At 45.9% G+C, this 26,296-nt stretch overlaps 2 protein-coding genes across 8 annotated transcripts in view; one reads left to right on the top strand and one right to left on the bottom strand.

The window, feature by feature from the left end:
* TENT5D (terminal nucleotidyltransferase 5D) overlaps positions 1 to 3,804 on the bottom strand; it is a 15,715-nt gene extending 11,911 nt beyond the window's left edge. For 3 of the 7 annotated variants that reach the window (XM_027893102.1, XM_027893103.1, XM_027893097.1), the window contains exon 1: positions 3,695 to 3,804. The gene's annotated coding sequence lies outside the window, so the exon portion shown is untranslated. Of the gene's footprint in view, positions 1 to 1,397; positions 1,423 to 2,073; positions 2,146 to 2,268; positions 2,334 to 2,560; positions 2,583 to 3,694 lie in introns of those variants that run through there. The other 4 variants (XM_027893101.1, XM_027893099.1, XM_027893098.1 and 1 more) reach the window with 4 other exon arrangements.
* A 12,431-nt stretch (positions 3,805 to 16,235) lies between these two features.
* CHMP1B (charged multivesicular body protein 1B) lies at positions 16,236 to 25,679 on the top strand. Its single transcript, XM_027893096.1, has 8 exons — positions 16,236 to 16,337; positions 18,823 to 18,920; positions 19,637 to 19,783; positions 20,523 to 20,591; positions 20,830 to 20,937; positions 21,844 to 21,887; positions 22,213 to 22,285; positions 22,652 to 25,679. Exons 1-8 carry the CDS (start codon positions 16,322 to 16,324, stop codon positions 22,694 to 22,696), a joined length of 600 nt encoding a protein of 199 aa, XP_027748897.1. The 5' UTR covers positions 16,236 to 16,321; the 3' UTR covers positions 22,697 to 25,679.
* Positions 25,680 to 26,296: the final 617 nt, after the last annotated feature.

The following is a 26,296-nucleotide window of genomic DNA, read 5'->3' as shown; positions in this document are numbered from 1 at the left end:
CCCAGGTTGCTCCAAGCCCTGTCCAACCTGGCCTGAGACATCCCCAGGGATGAGGCAGCCACAGCTTCTCCGGGCAGCCTGTGCCAGGGCCAGGAATTGCTTTGGTGTAAATGAAAGCAGAACTGGCCTGGTCTGTTCATGGCTGAGCTTCTGACTTCTGTAAGATAAACCTGAGCTCATTTTCACTCTGTGTGGACCATCCCTCACTCTGTGTTACCTGCAGTTTGGTGGTGAAATTTGATTTGGAATTTGCCTCCAAATCTTGTTCATTGTTCCTTGACCTTCACCCATTAAAACCAACAGGTTAAACAGAGACATGTAAGATATATATGATGTGCAAGACATATCTATGTCTTAAATCCATAAGACAAGGTCCATCCCCGTATGCAGACGACCCGCAGGCTACTGGGAACTCGACACTGTCAATAACCTCAGGGTGATCCACCAAGGGCTGCCCAACTCGAACCAAAGAGGCAAAGCAGAGCATGAGGTACCAACATTTCGCCCCTTGCCATGGCCAAGCACCGATGGCTCAGCCCAAGCCCATCCTGGAGTCTGATCATCAGAGCCCAGCATCGGGAAGGCCACGAAACTGCTCCGGATTAGGAGTGTTTTGAAAACATGGGTAGAATTTCATTCCTTCGAGCAGCATTAATTAATGAATGAATTTCCACTGCCAGCCTAAATGCTGCTTAATTGACTCTCCAAAATAACTCAGTCTCAATGTGATCTTTCAAGGAACTTGGTCTACTTATGTCTCCCTGATTTATAGTGGGTTCATAAATTACCGGACTCCACGGTGTCAGCAGCTACTCCCAAACTTGAGCTGCTGATACACCCAGGGGCAGGAATTTAGGGTCAGGCCTTTGCTCACAAGGGTCAACGGTAGACATCTCTCTTTGTGGCAGCTGAATCATTACAGAACACACCAGAGCTGTATTTCTAATGCCTAATGAGGCAATAAAACTAAATTTACTGTAAAGTTATGCCCAGGATGCACAGCTGGGCAGGGATGGTGTGCAGGCAACACTACCCAGGGGTCAAAGGTCTGCAGCACTGCAAATTAAAGGAGTTATTAGTGTTCTCTTTGAACTGAGCTGTGGGAATGCAAGAGGGATAAGGTATAAGGAATAGAAGGTATAATGCAGGCAGCTACTCCTGCTCCACACATCAAGCCCTTATTCCTGACTCCTGGATGCTGCAGGCACAGCACACGGAGGATGAAAGGACACAGGGATGGCTTTTATATTTCTGAATGGGACAGACACATCTGACTCTAGTTTAGGGAGAACGCAAGAGCATGAGGCGTGGGAGAGTCCCTGCTCTCAGTCACTTTCATTTATTATTCATTGCTCGGCCTTTAGCGGAGAATTGAACACATCCCCATTCATACCCACCTTGCTGCTTTTTATGGGAGCCACGGACAGACTGTCCCTGTTAACGCAGCACATGGAACACAACGTGTGTGAGCCTGCAGAGCCAGCCCTCCTCTTTGAGAGGGAACAATAAATATCATTAAAGATTTGCAGTGGCTTAACAGATGTTTCAGAGACGCCTGTGGGAGAAGGCAGGGAGCACAGGAGAGTGATTCCTGCGTGGGAAGACCCACAATTCCAGCCCTGAGTTGCACTGCACACAGGCACTTCCTAATCATTTAGGGCAGAGAATCCCAAGCTCGCTGTCGCTGTCACTGTCACCTCCAGGCTGTGACCTCCCCCAAAAACGCCGGTGGTCCTTGCTGAGCACCTACAAAAGGCCTAAGCTACCCAAGCTATCATCTTCTACACGGGGTGACAGAGCTACCTAAGCTGTCATCTTCTACACGGGGTGACAGAGCTTCCACCAGCAAGTAGGGAATACCACGCTCCTACTACTCCTACTATGGATGTGGCGAGGCAGGGCTTGCCCAGATCCAGGGAGTTTTTAGGATTCGTGCAAAGCAACACCCGAGCGAGAGAGAACTCACGTGCAGCGAGACAGACACACACACACGCATCCCCCGCGGCACCGCCGGCTCTGCAAACCGCCCTTTCCCTAAGTTTATCCCCGAAGTTTGCGAGGAAAACGCCTTACAGGGAGAGCAGAAAGGCCCGAGCCGAGCGCTCCGGGGCTCGCCAAGTTTTCTAACCGAGACCAACCGCTCCCGCAACGGCCCCGCCCGCCCCGGCCCCGCCGCTCCCGGGGGCACCGCGGGCACCGCGACCCCGCCCGAGGGCACCCGCGGGGATGGGGCGGGGAGCCGGGGGGGGGAAAAACGGCGACACTCACCGTGCGGAGCCCCGAGCGCTGCTCCCCGCGCTGCCCCCGCCGAGCCGGGGCCGCCGCCGAGCCGGGGCCGCCGCCGAGCCGGGGCCGCCGCTGTCCGCGGCCGCGCTGGTGCTGAAGCGGCCGCCCCGCCCCGCCCTCCGCCCGCCCCCGCGGAGCGCAACGCGGCCGCCATGGCAACGGCAGCGGGGGGGCCGCGCCCGCCGCCGCCTCACGGGCACCGCCACGGAGACCCCCCCCTCCCCCGAGCCCGCACCCCCTGCACGGCCCGCGGAGGAGGGTCCGAGCCACACACCTGCCCCGGGGCCGCCGTTCGTCACAGCGCGCTCCCACACGGGGAGGTGACGGCCAGCGCCGCCGCCTCTCACCTGCAGCATCGCCCCCCCCCCCCCCCCCCCCCCCCCCCCCCCCCCCCCCCCCCCCCCCGGGCCGCCGCCCCGGGCCGCGGAACCGCGGAACCGTGGAATCGTGGGGTCATAGCATCGTGGAATAACGACATCGTGGGCTCAGGGGATCGCGGGAATCACAAAATCAGGGCATAAGGGAAGCAGACATCAAGGGATTGTGGAATTGTTTCAGCTGGAAGAGCTCTCTGTCACTATCGAGTCCAGCTGTTCCCCCAGCGCTGCCAAGCCCACCACTAACCCATGTCCCCAGCTGCCACATCCACACGGCTGTTAAGTTCCCCCAGGGATGGGGACTGAGTTCAGGGAGCGTTTGGACAACGCTCTCAGAGACAGGGTGGGATTGTTGGGGTGTCCCGTGCAGGGCCAGGAGTTGGACTTGATGATCCTTGTGGGTCCTTTCCAACTTCAGCGTATTCTATGATTCCACCACTCTCTTAGGCAGTCCGTTCCAACGCCTTAACAAACGTTTCCACAAAGACATTTTTCCTAATATCCAACCTGAACCTTCCCCAGTGCAACTTTAGGTCCTGTCAGCCCGGGCAAAGAGGGTGACACTCAGTTGGTGTCACCAAATGGTTTCATCTTCTGGTGATCCAGTTCTCAGATCCCAAGAAGAGTCAGAACTAAACTTGTTTGGTTTTGAGATTCTTCCTGCACAAACAGTCTGTGGTTTTTGCCTCACTATTTCATGGAATCCTGGAATGATTTGGGTTGGAAGGGACCTTAAAGCCCAGTTCATCCCACCCCCTGCCATGGGCAGGGACACCTTCCACTAGCCCAGGTTGCTCCAAGCCCCATCCAACCTGGGCTTGGACACTTCCAGAGATGGAGCAGCCACAGCTTCTCCGGGCAAGACACAGGCACAGGATGCAATTGCCAAGGGAATCTAAACAAGGAAATCTACATTTCAGGGGTGCGTTAAGGATTGTAAGGACTGAGATTGAGGATTAAGGTGATTAAACTCCTGGCAGTGACACGAGCACCTGCAGTTTGGTCACTCAACCCCCCAAAGTCTGCCTCACCTGCAGCACAGCCCTTCTCACAGTGAGAGACACCTGGCTGCTCTGTCACTTCAGCTCTGGGAGCAGGATCTCCTGCACTGTGGTGTCCTGCTGGAAACATTCCTTGTGCTCCTTCATGTGCAACATGTGATGTCACAGACTCAGTTCTGGTTCTAAGCATCTGACTTAGAAAACCAGGTTGGGTATCTAAAAATTATTATCTTTAATCAATTACTTCACTGGATGGATGGAATAAAAGCCTGCCCAGGGTGAGGTTATGGCATTTGTGCCATTCTTGGTCATTTCCATTCCACTGTAACACTAAACACTTCACATTTGCTGCTGTGGAGTTGTCTAAGTTTGCTTAGACACAGACCTAAAATGAGAGATAATTTACTTAACTGTTCTGAGAAAATATGCCACATGGGTAAGCCATGATTATTTCTGAAAAAAAAGTGCAGATTTAGTACTAGAGTGACTCATAACAATGAGCAAAAAAAAAGGTTACGAAAGTATTTTAAACTGCATTTTATCACAGGAAAATATATAATAACCTTAAATAGCCATGTCTGTACTTGACCTTCCAGCATCCAGGTACTTCTAGGCTGGCTCTGGGGTATTACACCAGAGCAGGATTTTAACCTTTTATCCTAAAAGAATCCACAGCAAGGAAATATGACCCTTGTTGAACATAAAAATCCCCAAACCAGCTGTTATTCTTTAGGGCCCTTAAAAATATCTTCAGTGTCTCTTTCCTCTTGGGAACAGTTTTATGATGGAGCAATTGCAGCAATTACAAAGCACTTCATGATCAAAGAATCCAACTTGTGAGACGACTTCATTTTATGTCATAAACACTGAGTTAGTTTCTATTACTTGATAGTCCTAGCTGGGAAAAGGATTTCTATTTAAATTACTTTATACTGTTATATTAGCTGATTATTTCTTTGTTTGTTGTTTCTTTGTTTATTATTATATTAATTTTTCTTCCTAGTTCACAAATCAAGAAAAAGAGTGAATGAGACTTTTGAAATCCTCATAAACTCCAACACAAATGAATTCTCAGCTCCAATAAGAGTGTCTTCCAGTTTCCACAGCCAAGACAGAGGGAGTCCTGTGGCCATGGGCACACAGAACTGCTGGAGAGAGGGATGGGATGGGAGCTGCACACTCAGCCTGTGCCAGGATGAAGCCCATGGCTTCCCCAACCATTATACATAGCCACTGAATGATTAATTGGGCAAATTAATTAGTTAATGGTCCTCCTGCACTTGGAAAACAGTGAATTACTTCAGAAAAGCTACTTATCTTGCTTTTTTTTTTCACTCTTTAGGAAGCTGCAGCCCCATGGCACGGCTGGGTGAGGGAATAAGTGTTTAATATACAGAGAAAAACTCATGTTTGATGGGTGATAAGCCTAATTTAATGTCAGGCAGGGAGGGCTGGATTTTCTTGGAATTATGCCTTCACCTCTTTGCGCATTTTCAGGGAGGTAGATGCAAATCTGTGGCGTCGTGATGTCACCAGGCTGCTGGGACTGGCCACGGGCAGGTCAGGGACACCAGCACAGGGCTGGCAGCACCGTATTCTCCACGTGGAAAAGTGGGGGAAGGAGAAGGACATCTGTCTAATGACATCCCAGGGCCACTGAGGTCACTGGGACTTCTGCTCTGGAGTTCAGTAAAGCTGGGATTTCACCCAGCCCACTTTGTTTGGTTTGGAAATGAGAGTTTTAAAGGCAACCTCTAAGGCCAGGTCTCCTCTGCCGATGTCCAAGATACGCTCCCTAAACCTGGCCTCTTGCTGCCTCCTCCTGCTTTGGCCCTAATTCCAGAAAGCACTTAATATATCCATAAATACATTTCCAGCCAGCCAGGCTCTTGAGCAAACACCTAGTTTAAAGATTTGCTTATCTCTAATTCATTGGTGAAGAAGTGAGGTATTACTCAAAAGGAGTCAAAAGGCATAATCTGGCTGTAAATCCTTATCATTTCTATCATTTATAACCAGAGCTTAGTCATCTTTTGACCAGTGACGCACGGCACTGATTTCTTGCTGAATAAAATTGTAGAAGCACAGCCAATTTTTCACAGAGCTTGGAACTGTGCCCTTTGCCAGGTTTTATGAATGCAGAGCTCAAGGTCCATCGTATGCCGTGGATAACCCGATGCAAGGTCACGTTTTGCTGGAATAGCGGCACCTAAATCCTCCAGGGCGACAACAGGATCCGGCCCTGCTTGGAGAGTTTATCAAATTTCACAGGGATTTGGACGTGCAGAACAAGCTGAAACTGTGAGAGCAATAAAGGCAGTTGTAAAACGCTGAAGATTACGGAGCTTGGACCTGTAAAGGTCAGATCCAGATCTACACTCCCCCAATTCTCACTTGTATTTAGATCTCAGATACCCTGGGCGTTCAGCTCTGCGCTCGGCAGTTCAGCGAGGCGGAGGAAAATCAGCTTTACCTTTGGAAAATTCCAGCTCAGGGCTGCGTTTTCCTTCCCAAACTCCAGAATTTCATGTCATGAATGATGCATGTTCTGTCTCAGAGGAATTCACCTCAGAAAACACACTCCCCACGGCCTTAACTTTGAGCGTGAGCTTTGAGACAATGTGAGGGTGGGTAAAAGTGCATTTTCCACGTGAAATGGGCGTTCACTTTTGCACACACAAACACAAGGAGAAATATATGGAATTTTCCTTTCCAGCCCACCAGGGTGAAGCCAGATTGCACACATGACTGTCAGAGTTCTGTAAGCTCTTCCTCTTGTCACCAGGCACCTTGGATTGAGCCCTCTGACAGGATTCAGAAGGAATTTATATCAAATTTAGTAGCCCCAGTGGGAAAGTCAGGTGTCACTGAGTAAAAGTGCTGAGAACCACTTGCCGTGTAAACTTCTCTTCAAGGAATTCCCAAGTGGTGTGAGGGGGTTTATAGATTCTGCTGCCATTTATGGAATTCTACTCTTAAATGTGAAGAGACCTGTTGAGTTTCTGTATTGCCTGAATCTAGGAGTGGAGAATGTTTTGATTCATCCAAAGAAGCCCTCTGAAGACAGAAAGAAATTCAGGGGTTTTTTTCTGCCATCAATGCTCAGAATGAAAATGAATCAAAACAACCAAACCCTCGAGATTAGTCAGAATTAGCTCTTTTCCTGTACTGGTCTGTTTGAAATGATTTCTTGATTTTGACCAGAGAGGAAAAAGTTAAAAAGCACAAAACAAGCTATAAAAATGACCATTAAAACATTTCCTCAGGAAATCTATTTAAATGCTGATGTCATTTTCTACAGTCACCACTTCAATTTAACTGTGTGAAACTAGAAAGGCATGAGGAGGGGAAAGTGTAATGATGGGGTGGCAGAGACACTGTGAGACACATCGAAGGGGTGATGATGTGCAAGGGGTGGCAAGAAGACCCTGCTCCCAGATGAGCAGTCTGAGGGAAGAGGTGTCTCCCTAGTCTGGAATCTGAGGTGGATCCTGGGACATGGTTTGGGTTGGAAGGGACCTTTTGAAGATCATCACATTCCAAGCCCCCTGCCATGAACATTCAGCAAGCTTTGCTCCAGATGTCCAGGTTTGGAGTAGCTCACATAAGCATAGAATTTAAACAGGGCTTTGGCAGTCCAACAGGTGAGAGGCTGCAGAAAATCCACTTGGTATCATGGCTTTATATTGGAGTGAAGAAGAGGTCTCTAATTCCAGCCACAGACTGGTGAAGGTCAGTTTATTGGAAAGCTGAGGGAAAGACATGGCCTCATAAATCTGGTTATACTTCCAAAAATATACCCCAGGAACATCAGATGCTGCTGGGAACACACATAGTACAGCACAGTGCTCAGCAAAGCATGTTAACCTAATTTCAGCCTTACATGAAAGAAGAAAACCCTGACTCATATTTTATGAAAATTGTTATGGTGAATCAGCAAATGACTTCTGTTAATCTCCTCCAACGTCAGCACGCCGAAGTCTGGAGCAACTTGAACTAATCCCAGGGCACTTGTAAATAGAATGTATTCAGGCCAGCTGAAGCTGGGCTAAATGGGAACAAGCAGTAATTTGTCATCGATGGACAGCTGGGAAGCTCAGAAAAATTCTATTTCCTGCCTGTCTGGTCAGAAGGAAAGACAAGTTCTGTACGTGCCCTTCACCTCTGACTCCTGTATCAGATCCCAAATAAAAATGTTTACACTTCAGAAATGTGTGGCTGCTTTAAGAAGATCTGCTGCTGGGTTTATACATGTGCCTGTTTACACATATCCCAGCGGTGGTAGGAAGAAAATCAAAGTGCACAGAAATCTATAACCTGATCTGGTTTGTTTAGCTCCTGATCCAATCTTCTCTCCTAGTAAAGCCCCAGTAATTTGATTGTGTGTGTAGGGCACTCGGGAGCACCTGAGGGATGAGAATGAAATACTGTAGATGAGCAGAGAAGCTGCTGAAATGCCTTCCTGCATCAGTGCTCCAGCTACATCAGGAAATTTCTGCAGCTCACCCTTAGGCTCGGGTGATGACACACAAATTGGGGAAGCATTCCACACTTTTTTTTTGTTAAGCACTGGAAAGGGCTGCCCAGGGAGGTTTCCAGGTGTCCAGGAGTCCCCATCCCTGGAGGTGTCCAAGGAATGACTGGACGTGGCCCTCGGTGCTCTGGGCTGGGGGACAAGGTAGGGATTGGGCACAGGTTGGGCTCGATGAGCTGGGAGGGCTTTTCCACCACAATGATTCCATCATTCTGTGATCTGCTGAAGGGCTCTTCCAGCCATCCTGGATCCCAGGAGGGGACTGCAAGGACTGCAGCAGCCCTGTGTCCCTCCCTAGGGGCTGTTCCCACCCTGGGGACCTTCTGCTGCCTGGCCAAGGCTCTTCAGCTGCCACTGAAAGCAGCAGCATCCCCAGCTGGGGTCACACCTGGGTGCACACCTTGCTGTAGATTTGTTGCAGTTGTTGGTGCTGTTTTAGCAGCATCAACTGCCTGTAAATTCACATTATCCACTGACAGATTTCTCCTGCAACAAAACAGGTCCTTGAGCACTGCAGGCTGTCATACCATGTCAACCTTTGACTGTCCTCTGGCACAAGGATTAGGAGTGGGACTAAAGGTCCTGTAAAAATACCTCCAGGACGATGATTTGTAAAGAAAGACCAGGCTGGATGAGGCTTGGAGAAACCTGGGCTAGTGGAAGGTGTTCCTGCCCATGTCAGGGGGTTTCAACTGGGTGTTTTTTTAGGTCCCTTCCAACCCAAACCATCCTGTGATTCTATGATTCTCTGAAGCTCTCATGCTGAATTCATGGGATTGTGGGCTCATGACTCTGGAGATGAGCAACCCCTTAAACTTTTCTCTTTATGGGAGGACAGAGGAGGAGAACAGGACACAGCCCTGAAAGAGGCAGCAGTAAGAGCTGGCAGGGAGTGTAGGAAGGCACATCAAGAAATTAGGGAGGGTGAATGGGAAGGAAGGAACAACTTGCTAATTTAGAGGATGAGTTGGAGCAAGATCTGCTGCTGCCTAAGTAACACATGTGATAACTTTGTAAGGAAAGGAGGAAAAGAGTTGAGATGGCTTTTCCTCATCAGCAGCATGAAGTGGGACAGAAGCTGGGGGCCCATCCTGTGTCCCGGCCCCAGAGCAGAGGGTGACGGTGGCACTGGTGTCAGGGTGTCTGTGCTGTGACAGATCAGGAGGGGACAGATCAGGAGGGGACAGACCTGAGGGTGGGCTGGGCTGCACACACTGGCCTCAGAGCTCAGCTGGGCTGCACACACTGACCTCAGAGCTCGGCTCTGCTCCGTGTGTGACGCCAGCAGTGTGAGTCACCAGGGCACAGAACAGAACAGGAGGAGTTTCCACATTTGCAAAGTGGAAGAGGCTGACATCAGATCTGATGGTATTTTTATCGGGGAAGCAGCAAGGCTCTGGAGTAGGATTCATGTGCTCTGTATGAAAAGAGCTGGAGTGGAGCCTGGTATGACTATTTACTGCGCTGTGCAATATTGCATCAATCAAAAAGAATGACAAATGCAGAGCAGGAGCGATCCCTTTAGAGAATAAACCACTCAGGTAAATACCTTACAGAGAGGAAAGATTGTTTTGATCATCATGGAGAAAACACGTTTTAAATACTCGGCAGAGCACAGAACCCTGAATCCTGGAGCAGGGAGCAGTCACGGAGGCTCCGGTGCTTCCCTGTCCCACCAGCCCAACCTCTGAGCTGTCCGTGCCAGCTGTGCTGGGACTCCTCGTGGCACAAGGAAACTGCCAGCTCAGCCCTAAATCCCAGAGAAGTTCAGCAGTTCCTGCTGAGATCTAAAATGCACAGCAAGGAGCACTAAGGATGCAGCTGCTGTGTCCTACTGCCGGAGAAGCTGGAAGAGGAGAAGGGGAGGCTCTTCCAGGCCTCACATGATTTCAGCTGGGAAAAAAAAAGCCCTGATAAGATTGCATAGGACTATTTCCCAGAAGTGGCCCAAAATTAAATGCAAAAATATAAAGCGAGAACATAAAAATCCTGTTTTAATTTGAAAAAAATTGCTATTCCATAAAAAAGCTTTTGTGTCCTGCAGTCTTCATCAGCCTTTGGAGGTCCTTGTCTTCCTCCAAGGCATGGGCTGAATTTAACCACAGCTACACAACCTTAACAAGTGGTAGAGCCATCCCTGGGTATTGTATTGATTTATTATTGAAAAGAGATTATTAAAAAAAACCCAAATAATTTTGTATTTTTTATTTCCATGCAGGTTCTCCTAACTGCCTCTCTCCACCAGTCTTTTTTTTTTTTTTCAGAAGAAAAATCACCTTTCTGTCACATTAAGTTTAATTTTTGCCTTAAATCTGTCCCAGACTTCTCATTTGCTCAGTGGTTGACAGTGTATTTTCAAAGTCTAAATATTAATCTATTTAAGAACAGAAATGAAGCATTCAAGGGACTAAAAGAAAAAAACCCCAACTTTCAAATCTTTTTCAGAACTAGCAGCCTGTTTACTTCAGTCTGGTTTTGATTTGAGTGAAATGCCCTATTTTAAATTGACCACCCTGATCCCATTCCAGAACACAACCACACAGCTCAGTAGAAGGTTGTGTCACTGCTACTGGCAGAGATAAGCTGGAAATGAAGCTTATTCAGGAAATCCGTGGTAATAGAGCAGGGGAAAATTTATTATTAAAAATAAATCAGCCCAGTGATGTGGAGCACTTTGGTTTTCACTCTACTACTTTTGAAAAGACCCATCTTTAGATTTACACCAATTCTCCTGAAATGACACGATGTGGGGGAGCTCAGAGGTGCAGAATCAGCTCATTAACAGGGTATTGGAGAGTTAACTGGTTTTATTGAACCATTTCTTTCATCCCCTCTGGCTGCTGCCTTCGAGATCCTGGCAGGTTCACTCTGAATTCCTCAACACTTCATCCAGAGACAGAGGCTTTACAGTCCTGCTTTCCTTCATTGTTCCACGAAGAGACAGAGAAATCCCACTGCTACTTCAGATAAATAATGCCCACAGTGCAAGAAGTTTTCTTTCCACAGAAACTCTGAAGGAGAGAGCGACATTTCAAAGCAGAGCCAGAAGGTTTTAAAGGCAATGATGTTTAAAGAGCATGAAATATGACTAAGAGGAGGTTTGGGGGAAAAAAAAAATTAAAAAAAAAAATCAGAAAATGAGCTATTTCTAAAACATTAACTATTAGACTCTCCTTTCCATGGAAAATTTAATTTATGGTGTGCACACTACATGAGAACAATTCTTGGTGATTTTTCTGTGGAACAGAAACTCTTAGTTTCATCCACTTTCAGTAGCATCTTTTAAGTGAAAATATTACTGAATTGTCTCTGTGAAAGAACAAGCAGCACCTCAGTTCTGGATGAAGCAACACTCAGTTGCCCAGAGAAGCTGTGGCTGCCCCTGGATCCCTGGCAGTGTCCAAGGCCAGGCTGGGCAGGGCTTGGAGAAACCTGGGCTAGTGGAAGGTGTCCCTGCCCACGGCAGGGGGTGGAACTGCATGGGCTTTAAGGTTCCTTCCAACCCAAACCACTCCATGATTTTATGGTTCTGTGATTAAATCATCATCACAGGCAACCTTGTTGTCTCCTGCTGTTGCCTCACACTCACAGTGATTCATGGAATCATGGAAATGCTCATTTTGGGATATAATCACACAATGTACAAAAACCTGCTGGGATTAAGAGGCTTTTTACACCCAGAGGTCGCTGACCCCTTATAGCCAGAATGCCCCTGTTTACCCAGTACAGACAGTGGGCAGACCCAGATTTTGCCACATCTCCACACTGAGCCAGGACTAATCTGTCATTCCCTCTTTGAACTGGACTCTGCAGTTCCCTTTGCAGTGGAATCTGGTGTGTCACCAGCATTCTGAGCCCTCAGGAATGCTGAGTTTCAGAGCCCTCCTGCTGGAATGAATCTTGCTGCAATTAGAAGAGCAAAGCAGGCAGTGGGCAACAAGTGCACGTTTTGGTGCCAGAGTTCCTCCATCCAAAACCAGGGAGGAGGACAAGCTGCCTGGCTCATCCCACAGATGAACATCACCCTGCCTCCCAACTGCTTCTGCTTCACAGACGTAGCCAAGATCCCACATCCCCTAAGCTCTTCATCACTCTAATGCCTTTTTGCTACATGTAGACTTTAAGGATGATGTGAGTCAAATCCTTGTCTTGATTTTACTTGGAATGCACCAAGAAAACTGTGTTTTAATTACAAGTGTTCTCCCAGCATCAGAGCTCTCAGCAGTGTTGTATCTCACCTGAGTTTACTTGTTCCAATGTTCTGCCCCCTGAATTTAACATTTGCTGTCTTCTGCACATCACACATGACTGACACCAGGAATGACTAAGGAAACAGATCAATTATGGTGATTAAAATTGATCCTCCCCACGATGCTCTCCTGGTCTCACCGCTCACAAGCCGAGGCACACGAGCCCATTTGGCTTGGGCTTGGAACCATTTCAGACAGGAAGAATTTCACTGAGAAGAGTAAAATTATTGCTATGTCAAAATTAAAGTATTTGATCATCAGGAGAATAAAAATCCAGCTGTGTCTATGGACTTTACACCCCCTGCCAAAGTCATATTTGGGTTTGAATGCATTGCAAAAATGCCATTTTATAGACAATGTTTGGGAGGTTTGTGCAATATGGGATCTAAGGTATTGTGAAAATAAAATGTATCTTTGTACCCTCTTACAAAACATGATGAATATTTCTGTAGGTTTGGCTGAAAGGCTTCACTGAAGAGCTCATTAAAATCAACCAACCTGTGACAACTCCTGTGCTGATCAATACCTGGGAAAACACACAGGAAAGGGAAAAGGAGAGAGAAAAGGGCATGATGGAGGAAGAAAAAGAAAAAAAAACTGAGCTGAAACACCATGGACACAGAGAGAGAATTTTATGCAATGAGTATTTTCAGCCTCATCACCTCCTTCCTGCCCTAAAAGCCATCACCACCTGTAAGTATTCACATTAAACTGGTAAATCCATACACCTCCATCGTGCCTGGAAATTGAATTCCGCTGAGTTTTCAGCACTTTTATTTAATAATTCTGATTTTTTCATATTTTCAGTTCAATTCTTTCCCAGCTCATCCTCTTGTGCAGCTCAGTTTGTCAGTTTTATTTCTCCAAAGTGCTACGACAGGAGCAACATATAACCCACAACTCAATAAAATTCAAGGAAAAATAAATATTTTCTGTGTCCAAGATGAGATGGAGATTGTGTAGGAGGGAAGGTGAGGGGAGGAAGCAGGAGATAGGCTTGAAATTACAGTTTTTGGGAGAGGTTTGAGAATTGAGAGTTGGTAACAGTACAAAATGGCTGAGGCTCTAAAATGGATTTATCAAGAACTGAAGTACAAAAAGCAGGAAGAAAGTGTGGCTGTGAAAGGTGATTTCAGCCTAATGAGACATAAGCAGCCTGGCACTGGACATCTACGATTGTTTGAAAGAAGGTAAAGCAATTTATTTACAATTTTATTGGCTGGCAAAAGCCAACAACTGCATCTTCATTTTTCAGAAGTCGGGATACAGCAAAGCCCTTCTCATTTTAGAGGCAGAAGGTCTGTACTGAGAGTTCAGGGATTAGTCAACAGGTTTATTCACTTCCAAATGTTGATCACTCAGAGGCCAAAGAACAGTGACTCGAATGCCATTTATCCCTGTCCCTTTCTCCTGGGTGAGGCAAGAGGGTCTTAGCACTGAGTTGCTGGGAGTGCTGCCTCGATCTGCCCCCAAAACACAGCTCAGGAGGGACTGGGATGGGGCTGAGCTGGAAAAACCCAAGGACACGGGGATGTTGGTTTGGAATGTTACAGACACGACGATCCTGCTGGGGGAAAATGTGTCCAAGCAGGGCCAGTTCCCTCCCACCCCTGTGCCAGGTTCAACCTTCTCCATGCCAAGCCCCTTGTCCAGGTGGAATGAGACCAGGATTATCCCCTGGCAGTGGCACTAGAGGGTGACCCACAGAGTCCCCCACCCTGCAAGAGCGACATTTAAAAAAAAAAAAAATCTCTTTTTGATATAATTTGCTCTGCAATATTCATTCCCTCCTCCAGGAAACAGCAAGTTGCAAATGGAAGATGCAGAGAATATGCAATTTCTGTGTTCTAATGTGTTTTCATGATGTTACTGTAATGAAAGTATTTCTAAATTATGAAATTACATAAGTTTCATTGCAATCTTTGCCATCATGTTAGTGTATCTCTACACCTGCACCCACAGCAGATAATATATTTAATTTAGGTTGCTGAAGATAATTGCTTGGTAATGTGTTCCTTCCAAATTTCTTTGTGTTTTCCTTTTTTTTTTTTTTTAATCATGAAAATTCAGTGACGCTTGTCAAGGAAAAAAACAAACAAATAAACAATAAACTGTATTTCTTGTTTAGCTCAGGTAGTTTTTTAAGGTGCACCACTAGGATATTTCCCCAGCAGTCAAAAGGAAAGAGGGATTTCAGCTGGAATTGGTGAGCTGATGTCCTAAGCAGCTGCAGCCCAGTTTTCTCCCTCCTGTATCACCAGTGTGAACCCGGCTGATGCTTTTCCAGGTTTAATTGGGGTAAAACATTACATGCTCCTGCTTCTGAGCAGGTTTTTCTGCTTTGTTCTCTAACATTGTTGTGGATAATTAGGTCAGGTTCACTTCTCCTTGACAGCACTGAAACAAATAATTATTTTTCAGAGTAGATGATCACTCCAATACTTCCTACCTAATATCACTTCCACCTCCAAAGCATGGCCTAATGAAAGAGTTCCAGGAATATTAGAGAAAAAAAAAAAAAAAAAGGTGGATATTCAATGATCTAGTGTCTGTTTCTGACCCTGGGAAACCTTATTCATTTAAAGAACTATTACTCATGAGAATTACTGTGCAAGTGTCCAGGAGGCTGAATGCAGGAGGGCTGTTTGAGCAGGAACAGACTCTATTAAATATCTGAAATATCTGCTACAGCTCTCCACAGCTTTTGTTTAAAACCACAGACAATAACATTTCTTCTGTGAACTGGTGATACTGAGAATTACCAGGTCCAGAAAATCTCATCTTTTCCCATCTCCTGGAAAAAAAAGGTCCTTCCTGCAGACCTCTCCCACTGCATGCACAGAGTGTGTCACTGCTGAGGTGTCATCAGTTGGGTTTCAAAGCTTTTATAGCCAGGATTCAGCAGAGATCCTTAGCATCATGAATTCAGGCTCCTGAGACACAGGCGAGAATAATTAAGTTACTGGCTTGGCTCAAGAGTCTTGTGCCACACTTACTGCAGCATGCATTTATTTGCTATGTGTGCTCCTGTGTTATTACCGTGTCCTCAATTCCTACGGGCATTTCCCTGTGAGGAACTAGCAGCTGAGAGAGATACATCACTACCTTGGCAGGGTTGATGAGATGCTTAAAATATCATTATGTATTTATTATGGTGTGTGAGAGGCTGGAGATGCCCCAGCCCAGAACCCCCCATTGTGCCCTGGGCTCATCCCCAGCTTGGGCAGCAGGATAGGGGGAGATTCTGCCCCTCTGCCCCCTCGGGTCAGACCCCACCAGCAGAGCTGCCTCCAGCCTTGGGGAACAACAGCAAAAGGACATGGAGATGCTGCAGCGAGTCCAGAGGAGACCACGGAGATGCTCCGAGGGCTGGAGCCCCTCTGCTCTGGAGCCAGGCTGGGAGAACTGGGAGAAGACAAGGCTCCAGGGAGACCTGAGAGCCCCTTCCAGTGCCTAAAGGGGCTCCAGGAGAGCTGAAGAGGGACAAGGGGGAATGGCTTCCCACTGCCAGAGGGCAGGGTAAGACGGGATATTGGGAAGGAATCCTTCCCTGGGAGGGTGGGCAGGCCTTGGCACAGGTTGCCCAGAGAAGCTGTGGCTGCCCCTGGATCCCTGGAAGCGTCCAAGGCCAAGCTGGCCGGTGCTTGGAGCATCCCGGGACATCGACAGCCGTGCCTGCGCGGGGCAGGGGGTGGAATTGAACGATCCCCAGCGAGGCCGCAGGCGCGTCCCCGCCCCGGGCCCGCCCCGTCCTGTCCCGCCCCGGCGCGTCACGGGCCCGGAACCGGAGCCGCCCCAGGAGCCGCCGCCGCCCCGGGCCCAGCGCTGCCCGAGCCCGGTTCGGTCCCGCTCCGCCCCCGCCGGGCCGCCAGCATGTCCAACATGGAGAGTATCCTCGGGGACACCGCGGGCCGGGCCGGGCCGGGGCTGGGGATGGGAACGGGAACGGGAACGGCGCGGGGGGACCTGGCGAGAGAGGCCTCCCTGCCCGGGAGGAGCCCCTGGGGAAGGAGGAGGCGATTGCAGCCCCTCAGGTCGGTGTCGCGGGGTCCGAGGGGCAAGAGGAGGAGGAGGAGAAGGGCAGGGTGTGACACAGCTCTCTGAATTTTCCTGCGGAGAAGAGCCGGCTGAGAGGGGTCCCATCAGTCCATCCAGATTTCTCCCAGGGGTGTTCGGTGCTGCCCAGCGACAGGACGGGGAGCAATGGCCGGGAACGAAAACACAACTAAAACACCTCGACATGAGGAAGAGCCTCTTTATGTCGAGGGTGGCAGAGCTGCCCAGGGCGGGTGTGGAGTCTCCCTCTCTCTGGCGACATTCCCGTGTCACCTGTGCCAGGTGACCCTGCCTGGGCAGGGGGCTTGGACTTGATGATCTCCAGAGGTCTCTTCCAACCCCAGCCATCCTGTGATCCTGTGGTTTGACTGCCCTGGAGGGCCGAGGAAGTGAGTGGGAGGTTCGGTGTCTCTTCCCAAGGCATGTCCAGGCAGCCTGAGTTGCTCCGCAGAGGAGGGGGAGGCCGTGCTGCTGCTCCCAGGGCTGTGGTGGGAAATAATAATAATAATAGATTATATATAGATAGTACAAATTGGGCAGCAGGGACACCAGACGTGTTTATAGAGTGGGGTGGTGTCAGTAGGGCTGTCCCCCCCCTACAGCCACCGTGGACACTCCTGGCTGTGCTTGCTGCTCTTGGGAAGGGTTTACACACAGAGAAAACACTGTGTGGGCTGATTTAAACTTCCTTGATGTACAAGGAATGGACAGGGAGACAGAAACCCCTTAAAGATCCCAGAGGTCTTGGTGTGGGTGGAATGTGCAGGCAGTGCTGGAGTTGCCAGTTGTCCTGTGGGGACTGAGGAAGGCTGGAGCAGGTGACTCTGAGTCACAAACCCTGGTGGAGGTTGTGTTTCACTTGGGTTATGGCACATTGAGAAAGACACTTCAAGGGAGGAGCAGGAATGTGCTGCTCAGAAACAGGAGAGCTGAGGAGGTGGCAGGTGAGATGTTTTAATGCCCCAAGTGAGTAACTGAGGAAGTTACTTCAAAATAAGCAGCTCTGAAGTGCTGTTTCAGTGTAAATAGGTGATGTCATGTTTTGCCTGGTGGTTCTGGTCTCTGACCAGAGTGAACAACCTAGAATTGCTTTCCTGCTTGGTAACTACCTGGTCTGTGGCTCAGGTGACCTGGGTTTTAAAGCAAATATAAATACAAGTAGCAGTTTTAGCTCTAGTGGTACCTACCTTAGTAGATATCCTAAATGCAAAATCATCTGTTACCTGATTGTTTATAGGATATCAAAGACATTCCTCATGTCTGCAGGCAAAAACCAGCTCTGGAATAATTTATATACTTAAAATATTGAAGAAGCCTCAAGTACTTGTAACGTTTCAGCTTCTTTCTTCCACTTAACTGTTAAGTATCTTAGTACCTGCTGCATCTTCCTCCTTGGGGTAGCAAAGGTGGCAGCAAAGAAGCCTACAAAGGTTTTTATTTCCATTTTGTTTGAGAAAGGCTAGTGTTATGTGGAAGTTTTCATCGACAGTATTTTAAGAGAATGTTTTTTAATTGCTATATCTACAGCACACACTTTATGCTCTGTCAGTGACATTTAATGCAGTCATTCTAAGTCATGTTGAAGGCCTGACTGTTTCCTTAGAACTCTCAGCTTAAGCAGGACTCAAGACTTTTCTTTTTAAGAAGTTTCTCTTCCTGCCTTAAATGTTGTCTGCCCAGAAGTCAGATGATGGAGTTGTCAGGGAGTCCAGGACTGTTCACATGACCCAGGGCTGGGAAGGAGCTGGATGAGCAGTTTGAATCTGGGATCCTCCTGTGGCTGGGAGGGGCAGCTCTGCCTGCTGGGCTGTGCCTGGGCATGGCCAGCTGAGCTCCTTTGCTGTTAAACTGTTCATTTGTCCTGTTCCTCAGTGACTTTGGGTTGTTTATTTTTTTTTTTTTTTGGATAGGGAGGTTCCAGGTGGGCCACTAAACCACATCATTTCACTGAGAGTCACGGGATCTGGGTGTGTGAGTGAAAGTAAACGGCAGAGAAGAACTCTCAGTTCTTAGGGGATGTTTGACTGGTTGTATTTATCAGTCTGAAGGAGGTCTCTGGTGTTAAATGGAGCCACTTCGGGTTCTAAACTTTTTTTATGGCTGTACATTTTGAATCAAGGTATTTAAGTGGCAGTGTAAAGCAGCTTGGTAGATCTCCTTGTCCTGCAGATTTCAAGGGCTTAAATAACATTTTCTAAGTTTTAATATCACTAATGGGGAAGCACAGCATATGCAGGGTTTGGTGGCACTTCGAACAGGAAAGAAAATACTGCAGCTGAAGGATCAATCATGTTCTTGAGCCTTAACTTGCACTGCAGAACACCTGTTTAATTTGAAGTTTGCTGCAAAGGAGCTCAACAGGAACTCCAAAAAATGTGACAAAGAAGAAAAGGCAGAGAAAGCCAAAATTAAGAAGGTAAGTGTGAAACTAGCTTTTTAGATCTGTTTTTTACCTACTACAGCAGGAAAATATGTGGTGTTTTATCATTTCCCTGATGTGCATGCTAATAATAAAGTGGTCAATGTCTTGGATTTAAAATAATGACTATAAATCTTCCCATGCTTATTAATAAACATGAGGATAAATTCTTGTGTATCCTCCTGGACAGCTTGTGGAATTTGCTTCCCAAGAGGGTTGTCTTGTATGCATTTTGTTAGAGACTATTGTTCTCAAAGTTAAAAATACTTCATGTTCCTCAGCTGGTATTAAAAGGGCTTATGGAGAGGAACTTCAAAATAGCTTTTGAGTCATTGAGGTAGTGAAGAGAGAAGAAATGTATTTAACTCTGTTTTTGTCCATGAGATACAGTTGGTGTGGTTGTGTCTGTGTTTGGGCCTTGAGACTGAAAAGGGTTTGAGGAATAGAAAGTTATGTTTCTGTAGCTCTGTAAGCCCCCCTGTTTGATGAGCATTCTAGATAAAGAAATTGGGGATTCAAATCTTGAAAATGTTTGGGGGAGGAGGGAAAGGTTTATTTTCTCTTTTAATAGGAAAAAAAAAACCCCACATAGTGACAAATCAACGCTTTTATTTCAAAACCGAAACAGGCTACTCAGAAACCGTATTTGCAAGAGGAAGGAAGGCTAAAATGCTCTTTTTTTTTCCCCACGTACTCTTTTCCTCGTTTCCCAGGCCATCCAGAAGGGGAACATGGAGGTGGCTCGGATCCATGCGGAGAACGCCATCCGCCAGAAGAACCAGGCCATCAACTTCCTGCGCATGAGCGCCCGCGTGGACGCCGTGGCCGCCCGGGTGCAGACAGCTGTCACCATGGGCAAGGTACAGCCCTCCCCTCAGGGACACCCCTCAGCTGCTTCAGGCTCTGGCCAGAACCAGCTGGGCACTCACAGTTTTGGTTTAGATGTGGCCAGTAGTAAAGCAGGTAGTGGAATTTCTCTGGCAGCTGCTCTCTGGATGAAGGTTATTTTGCTGAGACACTTCTCCCCTTCCCACTACATCATCAGGTTGTGGTGTAGGGCTTGGGATTCCAGAGATCTTTCTTAACACAGACACTTGTTTAGGGCAAACTGCTGTGCTGAGAGTTTATTGTGCCACGTGAGCTGGGTACCAAGTGTATCCCTTAGCACTCACAGGTCTCAAGTCCACAAAAATTAATGGCATGTAAACCTCAGTTTTTAGTGGATTTTGCCTTAGGATGTGTATTGCAAGTGGTTAATTTATAGAGTTTGAAATGGCAGGAGCTATTCCTGCTGTTTGGTATTGCCAAAGCTCTGTGGATAAGAGAGCTGGGTAAGAAATCATGGAACTCCAGGCTGGTTTGGATTGGAAGGGACCTTAAAGCTCATCCAGTTCCACCCCCTCCATGGGCAGGGACACCTGCCACTAGCCCAGGTTGCTCCAAGTCCTGCCCAGCCTGGCCTCGGACACTTCCAGGGATCCAGGGGCAGCCACAGCTTCTCTGGGCAACCTGTGCCAGGGCCTGCCCACCCTCACAGGGCAGGATTTCTTCCCAGACTCCTCATTTTTCTTTGTAATAATTTCCCTGCCCTTATTTCAGGTGACAAAGTCGATGGCAGGGGTGGTGAAGTCCATGGATGCCACATTGAAGAGCATGAACTTGGAAAAGGTAAATAGACTTCATTTTCTTGGAGTTGCACATCCAAAGCAGAAAGAACAGTGGACACAAGTTTTAAAAAGGGAAAATTCCATCAAGAGAAAAGTTTTTCCACAGTGAGGTTGGGAGGGAAGGGGGACAAGCTTTTGATCTCGAGAGGCTGCCTGTCCTTGTCGTGTAATTCTGTTTTTGTTGAGATATATTTCTTCTGTTATCTGCAGATTATTGATGTGATTCGTATTTTCTGTAGATTTCTGCACTAATGGACAAATTTGAGCATCAGTTTGAAACGCTGGATGTTCAGACACAACAGATGGAAGACACAATGAGCAACACTACGACGTTAACAACACCACAGGTAAGAATAGTCAAATGTTTTTAACAAGGTGACCTGAAATTACATGTCTAAACTGGATGGAAATGTCTGATCCTCTTCTTTCTACCTGCTTTGGTACATATCAGCCACTGCAGCCTTTTTGCTTTGTGTTCCTTTGTGATGAAGAGACTGTTTCAAATTGTCGCTACAAGTGCTGAGGATCACAAAGATATATTTTAGCCTGGTTTTGCAGGCTTTATTTTATATTATATCTTGAAAAAATTAACCTTCCTACTGAACAAGCAGCACTTTCATGAGTTCTTAATGAACTTCTGCACCAGAGAATACTGCAGCATTGCCAAAGCAGAATATGCTGTGAGTTCTAACTCACTGATATTAACAAAATTACATGAGTCACCACCAAATTAGTAGTGGTATATGCAATGAGAGGTTGGTAATTACCTACTTCCAGTTTATGGACATGTGTTCACTAAAATCTTTAAACAATGCTTATTAACAGCAACTGTCCCCTTGTGCTGTTCCACAAGGACCGAAATGTGCTTTTGTATTAGAACATTTGTCAGATAAATTTACTGGAGATAAATAAAATAAACCTAAACCCAGATCCTATAAACCAAATCTGTTGGAGATGGGCTTTTTTCCATGTTGTGCAAAACAGTAGCTCATATTCAGCACTTCAAACACTCAGGCTGGGATTTTTTGCAGAGAAGTTGAATTCTTTAGAAGCATCATTTCCCAAGCCAGAGTTCAATTAATGTCACCTCTACTCCTTATTTTTGAGTTCATACCTTCTGGTGGCGAAGCACAAAACTGCTCTGCAAAAGGCATTTCCCTTTAAATCAGTTTTGTTCAAATAATTCCTGTTCTCAGAAGATTTAACAGTTGTCAGAAACTCCAAATGCAACAATCCCTTTTGTTTCCCCTCAGAACCAGGTGGACATGCTGCTGCAGGAAATGGCAGATGAAGCGGGGTAGGTAAAATTTTGAGTGACCATTTCTTGACTAAATCTTGATTCCCACAACCCTTCCTGGTTTTCTTTAAAGTCAGATACCTTTGTTTTTTATGTCTGTCTCTTGGAAGCATAGTTAAAACACCATTTTCCTTTCACCTCTGGACATGTATGACTTGGTAGTGAGTCAAAATTACTCACCAGCTTGTCTAAGGAGCTGGAGTACAGCATTCATGGGGTGCTGTCTCAGAATTCCTCAGTGTTTTCCTCCTCTGCTTGTCAGTTATTGTTCTTCTCTTTTATCCACCTATATCTGACTTGGGTTTTGTTCTGTTTTTCCTCTTAGTCTTGATCTGAACATGGAACTACCTCAGGGACAGACAGATTCTGTTGGTACAAGCGTTGCCTCAGCAGAACAGGTAAATGTCAGATTTCCCTGAGATCGGTGTTTTCTAGAGAAATGCTGTGAGAATTAATGCTTCACTCTGCCAAGGCACAGTGAATTGCTGAATGCTATTTCTATTCAGCTGTCCCAAAAAAACAGTAGTTACAACAGCCTTGCTGTCAAAATAGTTTTAATGATACATTTATTTCCTGAGTGACGAAAGTTCAGATGTATTTTTGCCTGGTTCTTTCGTAGTTCTGTGGCCTGTAACTCCTTCCTCACAGCCATCCTTCAGCAAATCTTGTTAAAACATGAAAGAATTTTATATCAGCTGGACGTGAGATGGCAGAGATTGATTTTTGATGTTGCTGATGTTTCTTTGTGTTTGATGGTCCTGCAGGATGAGCTGTCACAGAGACTCGCCCGCCTACGGGATCAAGTTTAGTTCAACAAAGCTGCAGCTCTTTGTTCCTGCTTCCAAACTTCCCTTCTGGAACTAACCCTGCACTACACTGGAGGTGTCAACAGTCTGGCTTAGTGTTTGAATATCTGTAACATAGGGTACTTCACTCCTCGCTTGCTACTCTTTCTGAAATACATCAAGTGACCCAAAAATATCAGCTCTAATGTCCTTTCCTGTACATTTGGAAGTTGATCTATTTTTTGTGAGCTTTTTTCACAAATTCAAGTTGATGTTCCAATTCAGCCACTAATGTTGGTACATTCTAGTTCAAAAGCCAAGCAGAGTGTCATTGAGATATATTTTAAATTATGAGGTGATTTTTTAAAATGAAGGGAACTGTTTACAGCTGGAGAACTGATGGTTCAGTTCAGATAATTTTCCGACAGAGCCTAGCTTCTGGAACACACAGGGGTGGACAGCGTGGATTTCATGGAAAATGCACTTGTTGAAACAAATAAGTGGACTTTGAGGTTTTTTTAGTCTTCTAAAGGTGAGGTAATTGTGCTAAAATTAGTAGCTTCATTCAAAAATAAGTTACCAAAAGCTGGTTTCATATAACTGGGGGCTTGTGGTGGCATCACTTGAACACAGAAGGACTTAAATATATTTTTGACTCTTTGTCTGTTGCTCTCTGCAGATAAAATAACATGATTTGTAATATTCCAGTTGTATGGAGGAGCTCATTTTAGCAATTTCTATTTCTGCACGGAAGGAGAGTCTGGCTGCTCTCAGGAGCTTCAAACTCTTGCTGCAGTTGTAAAGTAAAAAATGGTTGTAGAAATTTGTAGCTGAGACCACTTGTGATGTGTTGTGATAAACAGTGTCTTCAAATTATCTTCCTGATTTTTTGGGCTCATTTTTATGGTTTTGTCTTTGTAGGGGTGAGGGAAGGTGTGAAGCATCAGGCTTGGGATTGGTTTTTAATCACCTGGTGTTCAGGGTCCCGTGGGTTTTCCAGTGTTGGGGAAATATTTGAGGAAAAAAAACCCCACTTTTTTATTCAGGCAGGATTTTTCAGTGAAAATGTGCAAAAATGATGAGACATTTCAGAGCAGTTTCAGACTTGAGTTGGAAAGTGTTACCCAACTCACTCCAAAGGTTTAGCAGGGTGTTACATACTGAAGTGATCAAGGCTACTGTGAAAATAAGATAAGGAGAATAAGATAGACAAAACAACCTAAAATGTTGTGGAATTCTCTCTCACACTGGCAGCCAGAACTAAAACAACTAGCTTAAAATGTGATCTTTTCACTTGTGTAAATGAAAATAAATGTAAACACCTTGAGTGTTCCTCCTGTAAACAGGAGAAATTGGAAGATGTTTAAAAACCACATAATTTTGCTACAATCCCTTCAAATTATTAACAAAAGCATCTTAGGAAAGGGACTATTTACTACATTTTCTTCTGAACAGCGTAACCAGAAAGTGGTGTATCTATGCAACAGGTTACCCCCAGCTGAGGTAACTGTGTGTGTGCCTTTGCCTTGCTGGATTTACTTCTTTTTTTTTTTTTTTTTTTTTTGTACATTCAATTTATTCATATCATGATATTGTTAGAAACTTCCTGCAGCGGAATCACCCCACACCAGAGTTACTTTGTGGTGGTTTGAGCTTTGTGGTGTGTTGGAGCTGTCCCTGAAGTGCTGAAGGTTTCAGTGTTCGGTATGACAGCTCCAGCTGCCTTGCCTGGCTTATTTTAATGATGCTTAATTGAAAATTATGTTTTTGTTTTTGTTTTTTTTTTTAAGTTAAAAATTATGCTGCTCTTAGACTGGGTTTGGGCTATTCTGGAACTTAGCTCCCACATGGTTGGTTTTCCGAGTTCCTGTGAGCCTTGGAGGAATTTAAAGAGCTGAGACTGAGATTGCTGCAAGATAAATATTAAATAAACTCATTATTTTACTGGTGATGCACAGCCTGGTTTGGAGTTTTGATCTTATCCCAGGCTGAACTCTTAAGACCCCATAGATTTCCAGTGTTGTTCCTTTAGAGGAATTAAAATATAAAGGCTTGACTGACTTAATTAAGTCAGTTCTAATTAAGGTTAAGTCTGGGGGACTGTGATGCAAAGAGCCAGGCAGGTTTAGCTGACCTGGGGAAGAAATAGGTGTCTGAAACAGGGAATTTTTGCCCTGTCGGCTTCACTGCAGGAATTTTAGTGTGTTCCAGCCATGCCAGGATTTGGGGCCTGGCAGCTCCTACCTATGGATCTCCTGCCCTCTCCTGGGGAAGTGGTGTCTGAGAGCTGCATTCACCAAGTTTTAACAGTTACATATTCAAATATGTGTATTTTTCTCATGTCTTTGGAAAATGCTTCAAACAAATTTACTCTTAGAGCAATATTTGAGTTTCATCCTTCCTCCCTTTTGGGCTCCTCAAAACATTTCTCTTCCCTGAGCAGCTCTGGCTCCTCACTCCGACCTTGTTTTGTCTCCTGTAAATTGTCTGTGTTTGTACAAGTTCATTTCATGTTAAATCAGTTTATGTGCTTTTATGGAACTTATTCCCAGCTAATATTTCAATATTTATGTGGCCAGCAGGAACATCTAAAGTGAAACATTGCTTGAAATGTTGCTGGATGGTTTTGCTCAGCATTTTTTCCCTCTGTTACTGCTGGTGTGTGGTAACGTTTTGTCTCCGTTAGAAATCCAAAACAAAGCCATGAAGAGCTTCAGAGGAAAGGAGAGGGAAGGAAAATCAGAACAAGAACTTTAATTTCATGACTGCAATGGGATCAGATGACCCAGTTGCCTTCGTGGAGATCCTCAGAGCCAAAAAATAGCGACTTTTTGTTAAATATAATCAGCACTTGTGCATAGAAATAAATTCTGAAGCTGGTGATGTGTATAGAGAAGAGAATAATTTTTGTAGCTCTGGTGAAGTTCACTTTGAAAACTGCTTTACTTGTATGGGACAGTTTGTAAATGTAACTGCAGGTAGTAAATAAAATTGTACAGACAACTTACTTTGGGTGTGTGGCTGTTTCAGGTCTCTTACAGGGATAAACAAGCACATGCCACGATATTCCTGTGAGAAGATAACCAGAAAACTAAATATTGGTGGAGAAAAACAAGAAGAAAATAAAGTGGGAACTGCTGAGATAGAGATTTGGAACAATTAGGGAGTAATTAATGTTAAGTATAACAACATAAACTCCAATTATTAACAATTTAATGATTTTTAAAAAATGTTTAGTCTACTGTCGAGTGATCCCTCGAGTTTAAATATCTCAGATTTTTCTGTGCTTACATACAAAATGAGGGGTCACGTGGAAAAGTGGCAGGAGATGGTGTGGGTTTGAGTTTGGGATTTGTCCTTCCCAGACCTGAAGTTCTTCAATTTTAATGTTTCCCTTCCACTGTTGTTTGGGAACCAGCAGAGGGAGCCTCAGGCTTTGCTCTCGTAGGTCCTACAGGAGTTCCTGGTTGGGATTCTTAAGGAACCTGTCTGGTTTAAAAGGAACTGCCTCCTGTGGAACCTTTGTTTTGGGCAGTGTCCACTCCCGGAGGATGTGCCTGTGTTGGGGCCTTAATCCCGGCCTAAAAGCTGCTGCCACTAAACCCTCCTCAAAACATCCCCTTG

This window comes from Empidonax traillii, unplaced genomic scaffold, assembly GCF_003031625.1.
Source record: "Empidonax traillii isolate 1590-97213 ecotype Southwest subspecies unplaced genomic scaffold, ASM303162v1 scaffold380:size670999, whole genome shotgun sequence".
Classification (NCBI taxonomy): domain Eukaryota; kingdom Metazoa; phylum Chordata; class Aves; order Passeriformes; family Tyrannidae; genus Empidonax; species Empidonax traillii.
This window is presented reverse-complemented; position numbering and strand designations above follow the sequence as displayed.